Genomic DNA, 19,499 nt, shown 5'->3' with positions numbered 1-19,499 from the left:
CAAACTATGCTCCGTGTATTAACACCGCAGCTTCCGGCCGGCAGACCATTTCTTCTTCTACAGGTTTTAAAGCAGCGGACAGTCTTGATACAACACTGCCATCTTAAGGAGTTAACCCCAACACGTCTGAAAATCTTAAACCATTCCCATACCTGTCAACCCTCCTGTTTTCCCCGGGATTATCCCGTATTTTTCATACTATCCCGCTGTCCTCCCGTTTAAATATTTCCCGTAATTATTCCGTAATTTTAACCGTTCAAATAAAAACAGGCCTAGTTGAAAAAAGTGTACAGTGGTAAAGTGGCCTTCGGTAAAGCAGGTAACAGTATTATGTTTAACTTTAGTTGAAAAACGTCATATGCCGGTAAACACACAGAAGAAAACAGGAACAATAACACAGAAGAAGAAGAAGAAGAAGAAGACGAAAGCATATGGATGAGAGTCACAGTGAACTGGCGATAGATGGAGACGCAGTTGTACCTGCCAAACAAGTTAAAACTTTATGCAAGTAACTAGACAAATGGGAGGAGACCTTCCCTTATTTAATAAAAAGCAGAGTCGGGCAAACTCGTGCTTTTTGTAAAGTGTACCATTCAGATTTTAGCTTTGCACACGGCGGAAAAAGCGATGTTCGCCAGCATGAAAAATCGTCCAAGCACAAGCACGCCAAGAGGCACAAACACATACACCAGGGGTGGGCAATTCATTTTTACAAGGGGCCACATGAGAAACCCGAGCTGTGTTGGGGGGCCGAATCAACAATAAATTGAACTTAATTCTGCTCAATATTAATTCTCTCCCATTGTAAAAAGCAGTACATTATATATTTTGATTAGCTGCTACTGGTAATCAAAATAATAAGGATATTCTCTTCCAATAAATATATGAAATTGTGGAGTGGGTCAAATAGGAAAATACTCCTAGAGAATAAACAGTAAAAACAATCATTACATCAGTATTTTATTTTTAACATTTTAATCTTCACAAATACTTAAAAGGTGTTTTACAGTATGTAAAGATAAGCAATTAATCAACTTTATTCAAAAAGCAATAAGTGCTTTTGATGTTTTTCAGTTCACTTTACTTGTGCAGTGAGAAAAATCCAGTCTGTCTTGGGCTTGAACAAGTGCACTGAAATCTGGTTGAATGTCTGAGGTGGATATGCGCAGGACAGCTGACAGGTGATCATCAGTGATAGAGGATCTGTATCTGGATTTGTTGAACTTCATCACTGAGAATGTCTGTTCATATATGTAGGTATATCCAAAGAGGACCAGAATCTTCTGAGCATGTCTCCTCATGTGTGGAAAGTTCTCCTTTTTCAGGGAAGAGTACAACTCAGGCAGTGAGACTGACTTAAAGTGCTCTGACAGAAGTGTGTCAGACTGCAGGGAAATTAGTTCAAGCTGAACATCACTGGGTGCATCATTCACATTGCATGTAAATGGGGAAAGGTCATGTGCATTTAATTCTCAACTGTTTTAAAGTCTTAAAATTGCCTCCAAAACTCACCATGCAGTGCTTCTAACATGGATGAGTACTTGTGGATGTGATCACTGTGGCTTCCTTCAGTGTTGGCAAGTGGGTGAGAATGTTGTCCTCCATTTGGCTTGAGAGAAGCAGCAACTTTCTCATGAAAGCCTTCACTGTGCTGTACATTTCATGCACAAAAAGGCCCTTGTATTGCAGTTTGACATTTAGTTCATTCATTAGTGCAGTCACATCTACAGCAAAATGAAGGCTTGCCATCCAGTCTGCATCTGAAAGCTGTGGGACGTGTTTTCCTTTCTTCACACAGAAGTCTTGACTCTCTTCTCTCAGGTCCCACACTGAGCCACCTGACAGCAGCGTGTTAGCCTATGTCACGATATTCAGTCTCATTTTCCTCCAAAAGTGCAACAAACTATCTGTGATTGTAATGCTCTTGCCCTGATGAAGTTAACACTTTTAGTTACAACATCAACAACCTCTCTGGGAACCATCACCTTATCGTGGTGGAGAGGTTTGTGTGTCCCTATGAACCTGAGAGCTGTGTTGTCTGGAGCCTAGTGCTCCTGGTAGGGTCTCCCAAGGCAAATTGGTCTCAGGTGAGGGGCCAGACTAAGAATGGTTCAAAAACAACTTCATGAAAGAAAGGGAAAGGAAAGGAGAGACCCTGCCCGGAGGAAGCCCGGGGCCCCCGTCTGGAGCCAGGCCCAGAGGGAGGGCCCGACAGCGAGCACCTGGTGGCCGGGTTTGCCACGGAGCCCGGTCGGGCACAGCCCGAAGAAGCTACGTGGTGCCTCCCATCCATCCATCCTGTGGGCCCACCACTCATGGGAAAAACCGCTGGGGTCGGGTGCGCTGTCACACGGGTGGCAGTGATGGTCAGGGACCTCGACGGACCAGACCCGGGCAGCAGAGGCTGGCTCTGGGGACGTGGAACGTCACCTCTCTGTGGGGGAAGGAGCCGGAACTAGTGCGGGAGGTGGATCGCTACCAGTTGGATCTGGTGGGGCTTACCTCCACGCACAGTCTTGGCTCTGGAACCGTACTCCTGGATAGGGGTTGGACTCTATTCTTCTCCGGAGTTGCCCAAGGTGTGAGGCGTCGGGCCGGGGTGGGGATACTCACTAGCCCCCGGCTGAGCGCCGCTACGTTGGAGTTTATCCCGGTGGACGAGAGGGTCGCCTCCCTACGCCTTCGGGTTATGGGGGGGAAAACTCTGACTGTTGTTTGTGCCTATGCCCCAAACCGCAGTTCTGAGTATTCGGCCTTCTTGGAGACCCTGAATGGAGCCCTGCAGGGGGCTCCAGTAGGGGACTCCGTAGTCTTGCTGGGAGACTTCAACGCACACGTGGGAAATGATGGAGACACCTGGAGAGGCGTGATTGGGAGGAAGGGCCTCCCTGATCTAAACCCGAACGGTCGTTTGTTGTTGGACTTCTGTGCTAGTCATGGAATGGCCATAACAAACACCATGTTCGAACATAAGGATGCTCATAAGTGTACGTGGTACCAGAGCACCCTAGGCCAAAGGTCAATGATCGATTTCGTAATCGTATCATCTGATCTGAGGCCGCATGTTTTGGACACTCGGGTGAAGAGAGGGGCGGAGCTGTCGACTGATCACCATCTGGTGGTGAGTAGGATCAAGGGGTGGGGGAAGACTCTGGACAGACCTGGTAAACCCAAACGGGTAATGCGGGTGAGCTGGAACGTCTGGAGGAAGCCCCTGTCCTGGGGATCTTTAACTCACACCTCCGGCGGAGCTTTTTAGCCATCCCTGTGGAGGTTGGGGGCATTGAACCTGAGTGGGCGATGTTCAAAACCTCTATTGCTGAAGCTGCGGTGATGAGCTGTGGTCTCAAGGTCTTAGGTGCCTCAAGGGGCGGTAACCCTCGAACACCGTGGTGGACCCCGGTGGTCAGGGAAGCCGTCCGACTGAAGAAGGAGTCCTTCCGGGTTATGTTATCCGGTAGGACTCCGGAAACAGTTGCAGGGTATCGAAGGACTAGAAGGGCGGCAGCTTCTGCCGTGTCAGAGGCAAAGCAGCGGGTGTGGGAGAAGTTCAGAGAAGCTATGGAGAAGGACTTTCGGTCGGCACCAAGGTGCTTCTGGAAAACCATCCGGCACCTCAGGAGGGGGAAGCGAGGAACCATCCAAGCTGTGTACAGCAAGGGTGGGATCCTGCTGACTTCAACTGAGAAGGTTATTGGCCGCTGGAAGGAGCACTTTGAGGAACTCCTGAATCCGACTAACACGCCCTCTATGGTTGAGGCAGAGCTGGAAGCTGATGGGGGATCATCGTCAATTTCCCTGATGGAAGTCACTGAGGTAGTCAAACAACTCCACAGATGACGTGGTCCTTATGGCATCATTGGTCTGTGACCTTCAACAGTCACTGGATCGGTTCGCAGCCGAGTGTGCAGCGGTTGGGATGAGGATCAGCACCTCCAAATCTGAGGCCATGGCTCTCAGCAGGAAACCGGTGGATTGTCTACTCCGGGTAGGGAATGAGCCATTACCCCAAGTGAAGGAGTTCAAGTACCTCGGGGTCTTGTTCGCGAGTGAGGGGACAATGGAGCGAGAGATTGGCCGGAGAATCGGAGCAGCGGGGGCGGTATTACAGTCACTTTACCGCACCGTTGTGACGAAAAGAGAGCTGAGCCAGAAGGCAAAGCTCTCAATATACCGGTCGATCTTCGTTCCTACCCTCACCTATGGTCATGAAGGCTGGGTCATGACCGAAAGAACGAGATCACGGGTACAAGCGGCCGAAATGGGTTTTCTCAGACGGGTGGCTGGCGTCTCCCTTAGAGATAGGGTGAGAAGCTCAGCCATCCGTGAGAGACTCGGAGTAGAGCCGCTGCTCCTTTACGTTGAAAGGAGCCAGTTGAGGTGGTTCGGGCATCTAGTAAGGATGCCACCTGGGCGCCTCCCTAGGGAGGTGTTCCAGGCACGTCCAGCTGGGAGGAGACCCCGGGGAAGACCCAGGACGCGGTGGAGAGATTATATCTCCTCACTGGCCTGGGAACGCCTCAGGATCCCCCAGTCGGAGCTGGAGGATGTGGCCCGGAGAAGGGAAGATTGGGGTTCCTTACTGGAGCTGCTGCCCCCGCGACCCGATCCCAGATAAGCGGTAGACGATGGATGGATGGATGGATCAACAACATGGTTAATTTTTAGAATAGACTTACACAACACTTCCTGATGTATAATACAATGCAAAAATACCCATTTCTGTTCAGGGTTAATTTATGTCACTTTATACTGCATTCTCTTCAAAAGTCCAACATTTTTCCCCATCAGATTTGGACAACCATTAAATCAAATCAAATCAAATTTATTTGTATAGCCCAATATCACAAATTATACATTTGTCTCTGTGTGCTTTACAGACTGTACAGGTTACGAAACTCTCTGTCCTTAGACCCTCGTATCGCACAAGGAAAGACTTCCTAAAAGAAACCCCATAATTAGAGGGGGAAAAATGAAAGAAACCTCAGGGAGAGCAACTGAGGAGGGATCCATCTCCCAGGACGGACAGACGTGCAATAGATGTCGTGTGTACAGGATATATAACATAGTACAAATACAACATTTGACAGAAATGATGTGTTGAAAAAGAGAAAGTTTGGATGAATCCAGGAAAATGTCAAAAAGGCTTCCTGGTGTCCAGCAGGCGCAGCCACGATTCCTGATCCTGACGTAAACTTTATCAGTGGCAACCTGCCACATGAGAGACACAGAAACTCCGTGGATGATACCCCGGATGCTGAGTTAGTAACATACATTTACATAAATACATACAGATAGAGAGGGAGGGGAGAGAGGAAGAGAAGGAAGCGAGCAGGGAGGTGTCCCCCGGCAGTCTAAGCCTATAGCAGCATAACTAGGGGCTGATCCAGGGCAAACCTGAGCCAGCCCTAACTATAAGCTTTATCAAAAAGGAAAGTCTTTAGCCTACTCTTAAATGTTGAGAGGGTGTCTGCCACCCGAACACAAACTGGAAGCTGGTTCCACTGGAGAGGAGCTTGATAGCTCATCCGTTGTCACCCCTGCCAGCTTGTCCCATTTCAGTCCCAACTTGTCCACGCATGCATTTACCTCCTTGAACAAATCACTCCCTTTCATTAACTGCATGGCTTCTCAAATGCTTCCTTTTTCTCTGGGCATATGAGTTCTGCAGAGTCCACCAAACATTCCTTGATAAACTCTCCGTCAGAAAACGGTTTACTTTTTCTAGCGATTTTGTGGGATAAGACATAACTTGTCTTGACAGCTGCATCTCTGGATGTGCAATGTTTTGTAAAAAGTCCTTGTTGGTTTTGCAGTTTTGCTAGCAAAGCACCCGACTCCTTTTCCTGCTCATCATTCAAGTTCTTGAACGGCGACTCAAATTGTAATCCTTCAACACAGCGACCAGCGCACCACAAACTAAGCACACAGCTTTACCTTTGACGTCTGTAAATAAATACTTAGCAGTCCATGTCTTCTTGAAAATGCGGCATTCTGTATCAAACTTCCTTATTTTGGCGTGAGCGGACATTTTGAGGGCTAGCCGGCCAGCATTACTTGTAGCTGTTCACGCATACGTAAATAAAGAAAAACAGCACCCTTTTCAAAATAATAGCAACACAGTTAGAAAGTTATTTACACCATGCACGCAATACAATTGTGTTGCTTTTATTTTAAAAAGGGTGCTGTTAAAAAAAATATATACTTTTTCATGTTATAATTTACGATTGTCCTCACGCCCAGGTCTGACATACACTTCATGTGTGACAAGAACTGTTTCAGAGGCAAACCAAGTGACCAAAGCTGAGGTAAAGATGTGGATGCTTTGCGCCAAAAATAATGTAGCCTTCAGCTAGCCTTGAGGCAGGCAAAGTCTGCAACCTGTTTACTCCCACACTGAATAAAATGTATATATGCAATTAAAATACATATATCTTATAAACATGTCTGTACAAGTAATACATACTTTAAATAAACATGTAATACCTGAACCCGTCCCTTATGTGTTTACATTTACATTATATGGGTGGGGGCTGGCTGGCTGGCTGGCTCAGAGCTGTTAAGGCATGGGCGGAGTCCGCCAGAAAATTTCCCTTATTTTGAAATTCCAACAATGCCAGGAATAACATTTCGATGGGTTGTGATTCTTTTAGTTATTTGGTCAAAAAGTATTAAATATGGTGAGTCAAAATGGATGGCAAATATTTATATAGTGCTTTTCTAGTCTTTGCAACCACTCCAAGTGCTTTTACAACACAGCATTCACCAAAAAAACAACATGGGGTAGTTTTATTCTCAAATTCCAAGAAAAATTACCCACAGAATCCTAATGTCTTCAGTGGTAGCTAGAGCCCTGCATCTAACCCGAAATTTTGCATAGCAGATGCAATAGTTGCATTTTGGAAATGGAAACTCTGGGTAATTGGCTAAAGGCCTGTTTTGAAACTATACAACAAATATCTTACTGGTTAAAGCATTTTAACAAGGACAAAAAAATCTGTTTTATTTTAACTGCCATGTCACAAACAGAATTGTAGTACAATACTGTGTTTAAACAATGCACACAAACAATTTCTGACATAAATAAAGCAGGGTGCTATTTTACAGCAGTAAAGCAGCTCAGATGCAGTTCTCATTACAGACAGGAGCTTTGGCCCAACACAGCATGGTGTTTAGCAAGAAGCTGCTTCCATCTTCAAATGACATAGCTCGGTCTTGGTGCCAATCTTCAACAACTTTGAAATATAACTATGTGGAAGGTCCATAGCCTGTGTTCATCATATCCATCCTATCAGTGTTGTCCACAATGATAGAGTGGATATGATGAGCCAATAAAGGCACATGACCACTGAGTTTATTTCAATCTGTCTGACAGTTAGCCTCACAACTTCATGGGGCTCCCTGACTGTGAATACAGCAGGGGCAGCAGTGTAGCGAGTCATGGATGAAGAGATCACACTCCACACAGAACACACTGCAACATGATGGACAGGTGAATATCTAGAGACAGAGAGGGGGAGAGAGCAGATAAATAAAGATGGGTCGAGGGACTAAAGTAACAATCAAGTACACAATTTTTACACTTAATATTAAGATTTTGTTTTTTAACCAATGAGCAATTTATTACTGCAGTTCCATAGTTGGGGGACTTGTAAGACAGACTTAAAGAAGATTAGTCAAAGTTGAAGTAGTAGAGGACAAGAGAGCTCCAAAGACACTGGATCCTACAGTTCCTATATAATACAACTAAATGGCTACTCTTTACCTAAACCTTCCCAAATATGATAAAGATTAGGGTGCACTGACTATGAACTGCATCCACTTTTTGTGGGCGGCAGTAGCTCAGTCCTTAGGGACTTGGCTTGGGAAGCATAGGGTCCCCAGACTGGTACCTGGAGAAGTGCCTGGTCTCTATATAGATGCCCACTGCTCCTAATACTAGGGGTTAATGCAGAGTCTAAAGTTTGTGTTTGTATGTGTGGCAATAAAAAGAGGAGGCAGATTTAATTTCCTATCCCTCTAGTGTTGCTAACACTAATTTGTGATCCTATATACTAAAATATGTGGATATACATATATATATATCATTCAGACAAAAGGCGTTTTTGGACCAAACCGTTCTTGCACTCCCCGAAAGGAACTGCCAACTGGGGAGCTCCACCAAGAACCGCATCCCTTCAAAGGCTTTTTTCTGTTTGCATTCACACCGCCAAAAGGAACGCTGATGTTATGCAAGCTGGCTGGCAGTCGATGAGTTAAAATCGCCTTGTCATGTCGCAAATATAATGAGTGAAGCCTGGAGTTCACTGTCGGTCCATTGGTCCGTGTTTTCTTACATTGTTTACACGGCTAAAGGTTTCTTTTTAAATGGCGGTTGCTAGTGCTGAATTGGCTCATATGTTGGACAAATAACTGTGCACATACACTCAATGTTCCTCTAGTGCTCGAAATAGAAACTAAAAATGTATTTCAAAACGGCTTTATTTTGCGGTGCAGACGCAATAAACAAAATGGGGGTTCTTAGAACTGAGGTTGTCAAAAATATGGGATATACCACAGTGGAGTGTGGTTACACCGCCGGCTGCTGCTGGAGAGATGTGAGCGTCTCAGCTGGAGATCAGACAGCTGGACACAGTCAGCTAATCAGTCACATAATATAAGCCTGGTGGTAACCTATGTGTGACTGTGAGCGGCCTCAGGTCTAGCAGAAGAGTGTATTCACTGTTTTCTTCAGTTTGAAAAGGCTAAGAGTGTCACCATTAAACCTGTTGTTATTCACCAAACCTTCTTCTCCTTCTGTCATTTTTATCTGGGCATGACTCTCTTACAACCATGTATTTAAAAACGATACGATCTCCATTAATTAATACATTCAATAGTATCAAAAGTACCCAAGCTATTAAAAAACTGATTCTTCAATCCAAAGCTGCATGGAAGAAATCCACCTTGTCCTAGACCTGTGGCTGTTACGGCCACATACCCACCACTTGACTGGAGGCAACTAACTATGGAAGTTAGAACAGCCAGCGAGCAACCTGTCACTGTTATTCAAAAAGCAAGCTAGGATTAGTCATGGCAATAATACTAAAAGCTAAATTCTAAAAGCAATAATAAGCTACAGATGCCTCAATCGATTGGCCAGCAGTTGAAACTGGTCGGATTGTAAACGGATTAGCCATAACCGCCACTGATCGGCAGTCAGTCTCATAGATCCGGGAAGTTTTGCCAGTCAAATTTACACAGATCTGGCTGTGTGCGACGTAAAACCGTCATGCAGCACACTTGTGTAAATTTGACCGACCGACCAACAGTAACATCACAGCCACTGCACACCATGCAAGTGGAACACACAGTGAAAGCTGCAGCATGCAGTACAGCGACAGCCTGAAGACATAAAGCTCGCAATTTGTAACATCTGCAAGTCCAATATTAGCTGTGGAGGAACACTATTATAAATACTATTATTATTACAAATGCATTTGTATGTGTTATATAGGTTTTTTTCTGTACCAGTACCATGTGCAGGTTCTTAATTTAAATTTTTATTTCTATTATAACATTTTATTTGCCTAGGATTTTACTGCCTGTCCTTTTTTTTTTCTTTTTTCTGTTATCGAAAGAAGTATCAAGTATCTTTTTTTCATACTAGTATTGTATCGAATTTAAAGTTCTGGTATTGTGACAACCTTCCTAAGAACTATGTCCAAATACTCCTATGCACTCGGCTACTGTACTTACACTTTTATCTTTCAGCTCCCCTTGACAAGCTTGACAAAACCTGAAACCAAATCACAACAGGTTTAGATACACAGCAGCACAGTATTTGTGTGTAATTCCGAGAGTGTGAGAGTGTTTCAGAGCCACCTGTCTTCTTGGATCTCCTCCATAGGACTCTCTAGAAACGCTTGGAGGGGGAAGAGGTGGTGGAAGGATCTAGCAAGATGGGGCGCTGACACCAGAGTCAAACCTTGGACACAATACATCACACACACCAGTCAATGCTATGGAAAGCTATTGGTTTGAATGCACAGTACTTTTAAAGCAGCAATATGGAAGTATTTTTCGACGAGAATATTTGTATCCCACAGAAGACAATCCACAACTGTGTACCAGGGACCAGCCATGATCCACAAATATTTCACTATCCAAAAACATGTTTTATTTTCAATTGTGTTGTGTTAAGTGATATCCACAAAAATATAGAGCGATCCATTTGTACAGATGAAATTAATTTTTCACATTTCTGGATTGCTTCCTTTTGGTTAGTGGGCCACGTAACATTTGTGACTTCCCTGCTGTGTGAGATGCACTTAGTAGCTCGACCAGAAGGTGGTGATGGTGGCGGAAAGAGACTAAACTGAATCGCTGGACGCGCCTACCCAGCATGCCTTGCGGAAAGACCCATCTCTTACTCTGTTTCTGATTGGCTATACCCTGCCAGGCGTTTGCTAAACACTAAAATTAGCCTAGATAAATAACTTACATTGATGCTTCTATACTCTTTAGCATAGCTATGATGCTAAGTGGCGCTACAAACTTGACAAGCCCAGTAAGAGAGCATGTTTTTGTGACCGTAGTCCAAAAGTAGACTATCTGGTCCAAACAAACCCGTGAGCCGAGCAACAAAGCAGCTCTGTATTTTTGTATATATGACTTTACACATCACTAATAAAAAAATACATGTTTGTGGATAGTAAATATTTGTGGATTATGATACAAATTTGTGGATTGTCTTCTTGGGTTAGTCCAATACAATTTCCATACTAGAAAAATAACTACAGTACTTTTTGGAAATGTATCAAAAAAAAATTCCTCTAATCTTACACCATCACACATACCACAAACTTTACACTCCACAGGAAGCTCTGTGTACTTGGCGTGGCACTGCGGACAGAAGTATCCTCCCAGAGACAGACCTGCACCACTGCTGCTGTCCAGATTCCTGGGAGACACACACCAGGATCAGCCCATTGTAAAGAACATTTACTTTAGTACACAGTGGCTGCTCAATCTTGGCCACACTGTAAATCACACTGTTTTAAACTTACGCCATACTGAATGAAGGCTTGGCATCCTGATCAGTCAGAGAGGCAATGGTGTGTTGAGGAAAACCTGAGCAAAAAGCAGGTGTGAGACAAATATTCAGTAGATGCTTTCATAGTCAAAGATACTCTTAATACTTCACCCACAAAATTACCATTTGTATATCAATTCCTCATATCATGTTACCTTGAATTTGTACACAAGCGTGAGACTGTTTATATGGAAGTGTTTTAAATAGTATCGTTTTAGCGTAAATGCACGTGTTTGGGAAGTAGTGAGAGAATACTGAGAGTTATGCAAGTTTGTGATGGATGTTTTGATATAGTTTTACTGATGTTAAAAACGACTCGTTTACTTACCAGAATTTTCAATTTCTTTGGATTCTTCGTTTACTGTGGGGCTTGTGAGAAAAACTAAGTTTTCTTCACAAATTCAAGACACGGGGTAAGTAATTGATATACAAATGATCGTTTTAGGGTTTGAAGTATTCTAGCCAATCCAGTAATTTCCTCAAACAGCTAGGCACAATAGTTTTTAACAACTATCTCAAACAGGAGAAAACAGTACATTAGTTTGGGACTATTTTCAGTGGTGCAGTAATCCACATGTGTGCTTTAGTCAGTATTTGGGGCAGCAGGACGGTGTAAATGGGATTGCCTCAAAATAATCTACTATGTTTGTGCGTTTTCATGGTAATGAAGGAGCTCATGTGATTTGTTGGCAAAAAATCTATTAAGTGACAATAGATTGGAAACAGTTTTTAACTTGTCATTATGAAGTAAATATTGGTTTCCTATAAGCCTCGCTTTCACTATGCAACAAGCAGTAAGTATATCCAGTTGTCTTTGCAACAGCGGCACTAACAGTAATACCACTTGGAAACACTAGGGTGGGAAGTTAAAAAATGATCAGTTACCACTTTAAATCACCAGCCTTACCGTTCAAGAGGAGGAATTAGGATCTACAAAACTTGCGTAAGATCATACAGAATGCCAATTTTTTCTGTCATGTTTACCCCCTTCGTTAATATTGTTTAAAGAAGCAGGCCTGTAGTTGCAGCAGAATGCCAGTTTGTTAGGCCAGCCTTACAGCCAGTACTGTTTTCTGTTTATAACTCTTGGTGTACGATAGCTCTGATGTTTCCAGTTAGTTTAAAACCGAAGAGGAGCTGATTCTTTACTAAAGATGGAAACAGCATCTCAATACTGACCCATGCGTATTAAAGAGCATTCAGATGAGGAGCTGGCTGGAAGAGGTTTGACATGCAGCATCAGTAGCTCTTTGAAGTGACTCTCGTCCAGGATAACGTGGTACGAGCCGCCCGTCTCCCTGGTCAATACTGTACACACCCTGACTTCTGCTGACAGGCCGATAATGGACACCCGCACCTTCAGAGACTTCAGGGTCTGACAGAGGAGGAACACGGTTAAACAGTTAAGTTGAAATTAAATGCCAGATATCCAGTAAACTTAGCAGCTGAACTGCATACCAACGAAGACTATGGTTGTGCATCCTTAGCTAAGGGTCTAAGGTGGTACTTCACCTTAATCAGCTCACAGATGTTGGCCGGGTCACATGTAGTGAGGCTGCTGAGGATTATAAGGATCTCCCGGCTCGTGTGTCCAGGCATGTGCCTTCATACAAAGACAGGCACCAGCTGAGTGACATTCAGTAATATTAAAGAAACCAATTTAGAACCATAACACTGCAGAACCTACTTGAGGGTCTGTATGGCCAGGTTGAGAGAGTTGTACAGGGATGGCTCTCCTACACACACAGTTTCCACTGCTTTCTTCAGAGCAACAATGTGCTTCTTTGGATTTCCTGGTGGTGAAACAATACAACAAAGTACATTAACGCTGCACGGGGTAATTTAACAGACTGGAAGTTGTAGTTGACATAAGTGAACATTTTGAACAGACGCAAATCTAACACTGAACACTTCTTGCTGCTATTTAAAAAGATGGTGACACATGGTTTATCTGTGGCAGCATAAGCAGGAATGTGACACTTTCTCTGTTGCAATAACTACAGTTTAAATGAGAAATCCTGACTCTGATAACATGCCTGTGTGGTCAGGGAACTCAAATCAAATCAAATTTATTTGTATAGCCCAATATCACAAATTATACATTTGTCTCAGTGTGCTTTACAGACTGTACAGGTTACGACACCCTCTGTCCTTAGACCCTCGCATCGCACAAGGAAAAACTTCCTAAAAGAAACCCCAAAATTAAAGGGGGAAAAATGGAAGAAACCTCAGGGAGAGCAACTGAGGAGGGATCCCTCTCCCAGGACGGACAGACGTGCAATAGATGTCGTGTGTACAGGATAAACAACATAGTACAAATACAACATTTGACAGAAATTATGTTGTGTTGAAAAAAAAAGAAAGTATGGATGAATCCAGGAAAATGTCAAAAAGGCTTCCCGGTGTCCAGCAGGACCAGGGCAGCAGGCGCTGTCACGATTCATGATCCTGACGTAAACTTTATCAGTGGCAACCTGCCACATGAGAGACAGACACTCCGGGGATGATTTTCTATTACTTACTTACTTATTCAGTCTCGTTCAAACTACCAAACCAGAGTTGGTGATTGTTGGTACGGAGAAAAGACAAAGACGAAGTGTGTTTAACGATGATCAGTGAGGTAAAATTGGTGTCTGACTGGAGTCTGGTGGCTTTGAGGAGAGCATGTTAATTGTATGATTTGTCTGTATAATTTATTTAATTATTTTTAATTAATTAATAATTAATTATTATTATTTAATTTATAATACTTGTCCAAATCCTTGTTGATTTTATTTATTATATATTCACTTGAACACTTCAAGGTGCGAAAGTGAGCGTTTCCCTCCAGGTGTCATGTTTCTATCACCATTCGGAGCTGGTGCCGGTAAATGTTGTGATTACGGCAGTCATTTGTCCGGGGAACAAATGCCGATTGTAACCTTTCACACTAAAGACAAAAGCCAGATGTTAGTGGATTTTTGACCAGTGGGAAAAGGGGCTTAATTATTTGCAGTTCATGTGATCCTCACCTGCCAGGTCAGACAGCTTCTCAGCCCTTTTATTCTTCGTGGTGATAATGCCCAGCTGAAGACACATAACACATGTTACATCAGCCACTGTAAAACTTGTTTGCAGATATTGCATCACTGTACAAGAAAAATTGAGTGTTTCTGATTGGGGACTGACAGCAGCGTGCTGTGATTGAAAGACAAATGTGTTTGTTTTAGTAGTTTCCCTTTAACGACTAATTTAAGGAGGACTATAAGACCCTAAAATGCTCTCAAATGCCTGACTTTACAGTCAATTGTTTTAGAATCTCAATCTGCCGTTATTGTTCTTGAAGCTTTTGCCACTTTGCCATCACCTACTTTTAGCCCATATGGAATATAATAAAATGACATGAGAACCTGTTAAATATAATTCAATCATACTACGGCAACAACTAATGATTATATTTTTTACGGATTCATTTATGGATCATTTAACAATTGGCCCAGGAAATCCCTTAAATAAAATTCACCATCATTATGAGGCAAAGTTTCCTTTGCAGTGATAGTTACTTGAATATAATGCAACCAGTATATAAATATAAGAATGAAAACAGTATAAACATACCTGACTGATGGGGTTTTGGTCAAAATACTCATCAACAAAAGTTTCCATGAGCTGAAGAGGAAAGGAGAAAAGAGATGGTGCTTTACAGTTTTTACATCACATGTCTGCTGGTGTACAGTGTGATGGGTCTGCTACAGAATTTACCTTAAGAGTTGAGGTGAGGCGGTTTGGTTTCAAGTCCTTGTCTTCCATACTTCTTGAACAATCAATCACCACATGGAGGTGACGCATCTAGAGCACATGACATCCTTCAACATCTTCAAGTTTTTGGAAATAATATTTTATTTTCCTAATAAAATACACTAATCCCTATATGGAACTTAATGTTATGGTAACACTGAGTGTGTCCAAAGTGGTCCCTAGTACAGTGTTGCAATACCAAATTAATTACAAGCTGCTGTACTATTCATGACTTGTGCGTTATATTAAAAGCTATATTGTAAAACAAGACATAAAAATTAGTTCTATGACCTCAATTCTATTGAAACTATTATGTTATACACAATGTTGCTCAAAAGTGCAATTGGCTATTTTGGTCTTTATAAACCTCTCTGGGAACCATCACCTTATTGTGGTGGAGAGGTTTGTGTGTCCCTATGAACCTGAGAGCTGTGTTGTCTGGAGCCTAGTGCTCCTGGTAGGGTCTCCCAAGGCAAATTGGTCTCAGGCGAAGGGCCAGACTAAGAATGGTTCAAAACGACTTCATGAAAGAAAGGGAAAGGAAAGGAGAGACCCTGCCCGGAGGAAGCCCGGGGCCCCTGTCTAGAGCCAGGGCCAGAGGGAGGGCCCGACAGCGAGCGCCTGGTGGCCGGTTTTGCCACGGAGCCCGGTTGGTCACGGAGCCCGGTTGGGCACAGCCCGAAGAAGCTACGTGGTGCCTCCCAAACCGCCTATGCCCCAAACCGCAGTTCTGAGTATTCGGCCTTCTTGGAGACCCTAAATGGAGCCTTGCAGGGGGCTCCAGTAGGGGAGTCCATAGTCTTGCTGGGAGACTTCAATGCACACGTGGGAAACGATGCAGACACCTGGAGAGGCGTGATTGGGAGGAAGGGCCTCCCTGATCTAAACCCGAACGGTCATTTATACTTGGACTTCTGTGCTAGTCATGGAATGGCCATATTAAACACCATATTCGAACATAAGGATGCTCATAAGTGCACGTGGTACCAGAGCACCCTAAGCCAAAGGTCAATGATCGATTTTGTAATCGTATCATCTGATCTGAGGCCGCATGTTGTGGACACTCGGGTGAAGAGAGGGGAGGAGCTGTCGACTGATCATCATCTGGTGGTGAGTTGCTGAAGCTGCGGTGATGAGCTGTGGTCTCAAGGTCTTAGGTGCCTCAAGGGGTGGTAACCCTCGAACACCGTGGTGGACCCCGGTGGTCAGGGAAGCCGTCCGACTGAAGGAGTCCTTCCGGGTTATGTTATCCGGGAGGACTCCGGAAACAGTTGCAGGGTATCGAAGGACTAGAAGGGCGGCAGCTTCTGCCGTGTCAGAGGCAAAGCAGCGAGTGTGGGAGAAGTTCGGAGAAGCTATGGAGAAGGACTTTCGGTCGGCACCAAGGTGCTTCTGGAAAACCATCCGGCACCTCAGGAGGGGGAAGCGAGGAACCATCCAAGCTGTGTACAGCAAGGGTGGGACCCTGCTGACTTCAACTGCGAAGGTTATCGGCCGCTGGAAGGAGCACTTTGAGGAACTCCTGAATCCGACTAACACGCCCTCTATGGTAGACCCAGAGCTGGAAGCTGATGGGGGATAATCGTCAATTTCCCTGATGGAAGTCACTGAGGTAGTCAAACAACTCCACAGTGGCAAAGCCGCAGGGGTTGATGAGATCTGTCCAGAAATGCTGAAGGCTTTGGGTGTTGAGGGGCTGTCTTGGTTGACACGCCTCGTCAACATTGCGTGGAAGTCTGGGACAGTGCCTAGGGGTTGGCAGACCAGGGTGATGGTTCCCCTATTTTAAAAGGGGGACCAGAGAGTGTGTGCCAACTACAGGGGTATCACACTTCTCAGCCTACTCCAAGGTACTGGAAAGGAGGGTTCGGCCGGTACCTCTGATTGAAGAGGAACAATGCGGATTCCGTCCTGGTCGTGGAACAACAGACCAACTCTTTACTCTTGCAAGGATCCTGGAGGGGGCCTGGGAGTACGCCCATCCGGTCTACATGTGTTTTGTGGATCTGGAGAAGGCGTATGACCGGGTCCCTCGGGTGATACTGTGGGAGGTGCTGCGGGAGTATGGGGTGAGGGGGTCACTTTTGAGGGCCATCCAATCCCTGTACGCCGAAAGCGAGAGTTGTGTCCGGATACTCGGCAGTAAGTCGGACTCGTTTCCAGTGAATGTTGGCCTCCGCCAGGGCTGCGCTTTATCACCAATCCTGTTCGTGATTTTCATGGATAGGATATCGAGGCGTAGTCGTGGAGGAGAGGGGTTGCAGTTCGGTGACCTGAGGATCTCATCGCTGCTCTTTGCAGATGATGTGGTCCTTATGGCATCATTGGTCTGTGACCTTCAACAGTCACTGGATCGGTTCGCAGCCGAGTGTGCAGCGGTTGGGATGAGGATCAGCACCTCTAAATCTGAGGCCAGGAAACCTCAGCAGGAAACCGGTGGATTGCCTACTCCGGGTAGGGAATGAGCCATTACCCCAAGTGAAGGAGTTCAAGTACCTCGGGGTCTTGTTCGCGAGTGAGGGGACGATGGAGCGAGAGATTGGCCGGAGAATCGGAGCAGCGGGGGCGGTATTACAGTCACTTTACCGCACCGTTGTGACGAAAAGAGAGCTGAGCCAGAAGGCAAAGCTCTCAATATACCGGTCGATCTTCGTTCCTACCCTCACGAAGGTCATGAAGGCTGGGTCATGACCGAAAGAACGAGATCACGGGTACAAGCGGTCGAAATGGGTTTTCTCAGACGGGTGGCTGGCGTCTCCCTTAGAAATAGGGTGAGAAGCTCAGCCATCCGTGAGAGACTCGGAGTAGAGCCGCTGCTCCTTTACGTTGAAAGGAGCCAGTTGAGGTGGTTCGGGCATCTAGTAAGGATGCCACCTGGGCGCCTCCCTAGGGAGGTGTTCCAGGCACGTCCAGCTGGGAGGAGACCCCGGGGAAGACCCAGGACTCGGTGGAGAGATTATATCTCCTCACTGGCCTGGGAACGCCTCAGGATCCCCCAGTCGGAGCTGGAGGTTGTGGCCCGGAGAAGGGAAGATTGGGGTTCCTTACTGGAGCTGCTGCCCCCGCGACCCGATCCCGGATAAGCGGTAGACGATGGATGGATGGATGGTCTTTATAAATATATAAAAGTAATGTGGTGTAATAGGAAGGAGGCAGAACTCACTCACCATCCCAAGCCTAACTTGTCCATGGCTCTCTACCACCCTATAAGGAGAACAAAGCAGCATATAAGTTTATAATAACAATACTTTTTGAGAATTAACTGATTTCTTCTTGGGACTGACCAGTGCAAAGGTTTGGTAGAACAATAAATATACAGCAGCAAGGGGAAAACATTCCACAGACAATATAGTAGAACAAAGTGTAATAGAGATGATGTTATAATGTTTGAGTTATAACTTCAACAGATGAAATTAAGTCTCAATTACAACATAACAGAAGAAGTATCTAAATAACACACACCTTTTCCTTTTAGACTGGAACAGGATCTCTTCCACTGTGGCTTTCAGTGAGCCAGATTCGTCCTCCTTAAGCACCTCCCTGTAGGAGAATACATACGTTCCCCAATGTTGTATCAAATGACAGTACATATATCTACGAAAATCTTCTTGGAGCAGCGGTCTTAGTGGTCTTACCATGTCCTTTCATAGCCCCCTTCCCAGCGCTTGGTTCTCTCTGGTTCTTCATCCATTATGTCTGCCAGTCAAAAATTCTAATACTGCAAGCCAAAGTAGGGTGTCAAACTCCATTCATGTCCCAGGAATAGCAATTGTCACTTGTCATGCTGGTAATACACCTAATAAAAACTGCTTTGTGAATTAATTGTATGTTGTTATATATCAGAAGACACTAAAGATTCCTAAAAGACTGTTCTACAAAGTAGGCAGACAAATGAGAATCGCATTTTTCATTTGCAAATATAATTAAATTAAATTTGGCTGTCCATGGGTCAAAAAAATAAAACGTTATCGGAGATTCTAGCGTTAACATCAACAATAGCCTGAATGGTAATGGTTCCTAAAAGACTGCGCTCCATAAAGTAGGGACTCATTCACGCAGTATTGAGTTCCATGTTTAGTAAATGGAGTTTGGCATGAGCCTGTATCAAACCTTGCAGTTAACTTAAGATAAAGGAATGTCTTGGCCTCAGCTAGTCGAAGTCATTAACGTTAACTTTTAACAGAAAACTATAACAGCGAGCTAGCTAAAAACATCTGTTAACTATTGGAGTTATTGGAGGTTGTTTAAGTAACATTCATTCAAGCTGCTAACGTGATCCAAGTTATGATATGCATCATCAAGTTAATACCTTATTAATTTGTGTGTGATACAACTCGCTATCTCACGTTAAAAAAAACAAAAGTTGTAACGTTACCTACAAACCCAGTTGAGCCAGCTGGTGCAACGGAGTTTTCTTCCGGAAAGAAACATACTTTCCAGATAAAAGCATCCGCTCAGTCAGCCTCTGGTCTATGCGGTTAACTGTTTACGTCTTCTACTACAGCACAATTACCATTACAGGTCTTATTTTCACCTACCATGTTAAGATGTTATTTTAAACACAATAATACAATAAGCCTATTAATAACTCATATATATTTTTTATTGAAAGCTTACATTCCTTTGTGTTTGCATAGTTTCCATAATG

At 44.3% G+C, this 19,499-nt stretch overlaps 1 protein-coding gene across 3 annotated transcripts; it reads right to left on the bottom strand.

Annotated features, from left to right (window-relative positions):
• Positions 1-6,689: 6,689 nt before the first annotated feature.
• gtf2h2 (general transcription factor IIH, polypeptide 2) lies at positions 6,690-19,304 on the bottom strand. 3 transcript variants are annotated; one of them, XM_029440614.1, is made up of 15 exons: positions 19,227-19,304; positions 18,487-18,569; positions 18,314-18,391; positions 18,019-18,055; positions 14,816-14,902; positions 14,672-14,722; positions 14,086-14,140; positions 12,762-12,867; positions 12,587-12,677; positions 12,254-12,449; positions 11,049-11,112; positions 10,839-10,942; positions 9,865-9,967; positions 9,739-9,778; positions 6,690-7,500 (listed from the first exon to the last, which is right to left on the bottom strand). In XM_029440614.1, exons 2-15 carry the CDS (start codon positions 18,540-18,542, stop codon positions 7,390-7,392), a joined length of 1,179 nt encoding a protein of 392 aa, XP_029296474.1. In that variant the 5' UTR covers positions 18,543-18,569; positions 19,227-19,304; the 3' UTR covers positions 6,690-7,389. The 3 variants fall into 3 exon arrangements, with proteins under 3 accessions (XP_029296474.1, XP_029296472.1, XP_029296473.1); XM_029440612.1 differs by having other exon boundaries at positions 7,390-7,500; positions 19,231-19,272; XM_029440613.1 differs by lacking the exon at positions 19,227-19,304 and adding an exon at positions 19,161-19,199 and having other exon boundaries at positions 7,390-7,500.
• Between the last annotated feature and the right edge of the window lie 195 nt (positions 19,305-19,499).

The sequence above is a fragment of the Cottoperca gobio genome, chromosome 9 (genome assembly GCF_900634415.1).
Source record: "Cottoperca gobio chromosome 9, fCotGob3.1, whole genome shotgun sequence".
Classification (NCBI taxonomy): Eukaryota; Metazoa; Chordata; class Actinopteri; order Perciformes; family Bovichtidae; genus Cottoperca; species Cottoperca gobio.
Note: the sequence above shows the minus strand (reverse complement) of the source record. Positions and strands in the feature narration are given on the sequence as shown.

Bases quoted from the DNA above. Each gene is read 5' to 3' on its own strand.
- gtf2h2 (XM_029440614.1), bottom strand. From the start codon at position 18,542: ATGGATGAAGAACCAGAGAGAACCAAGCGCTGGGAAGGGGGCTATGAA. The intron at 14,723-14,815 runs GTAAATTCTGTA...TTTCCTCTTCAG, and splicing joins GCCTCACCTCAACTCTTAAG to CTCATGGAAACTTTTGTTGA. The intron at 11,113-12,253 runs GTCAGTATTGAG...CTTTTTGCTCAG, and splicing joins ATGCTCTTTAATACGCATGG to GTTTTCCTCAACACACCATT.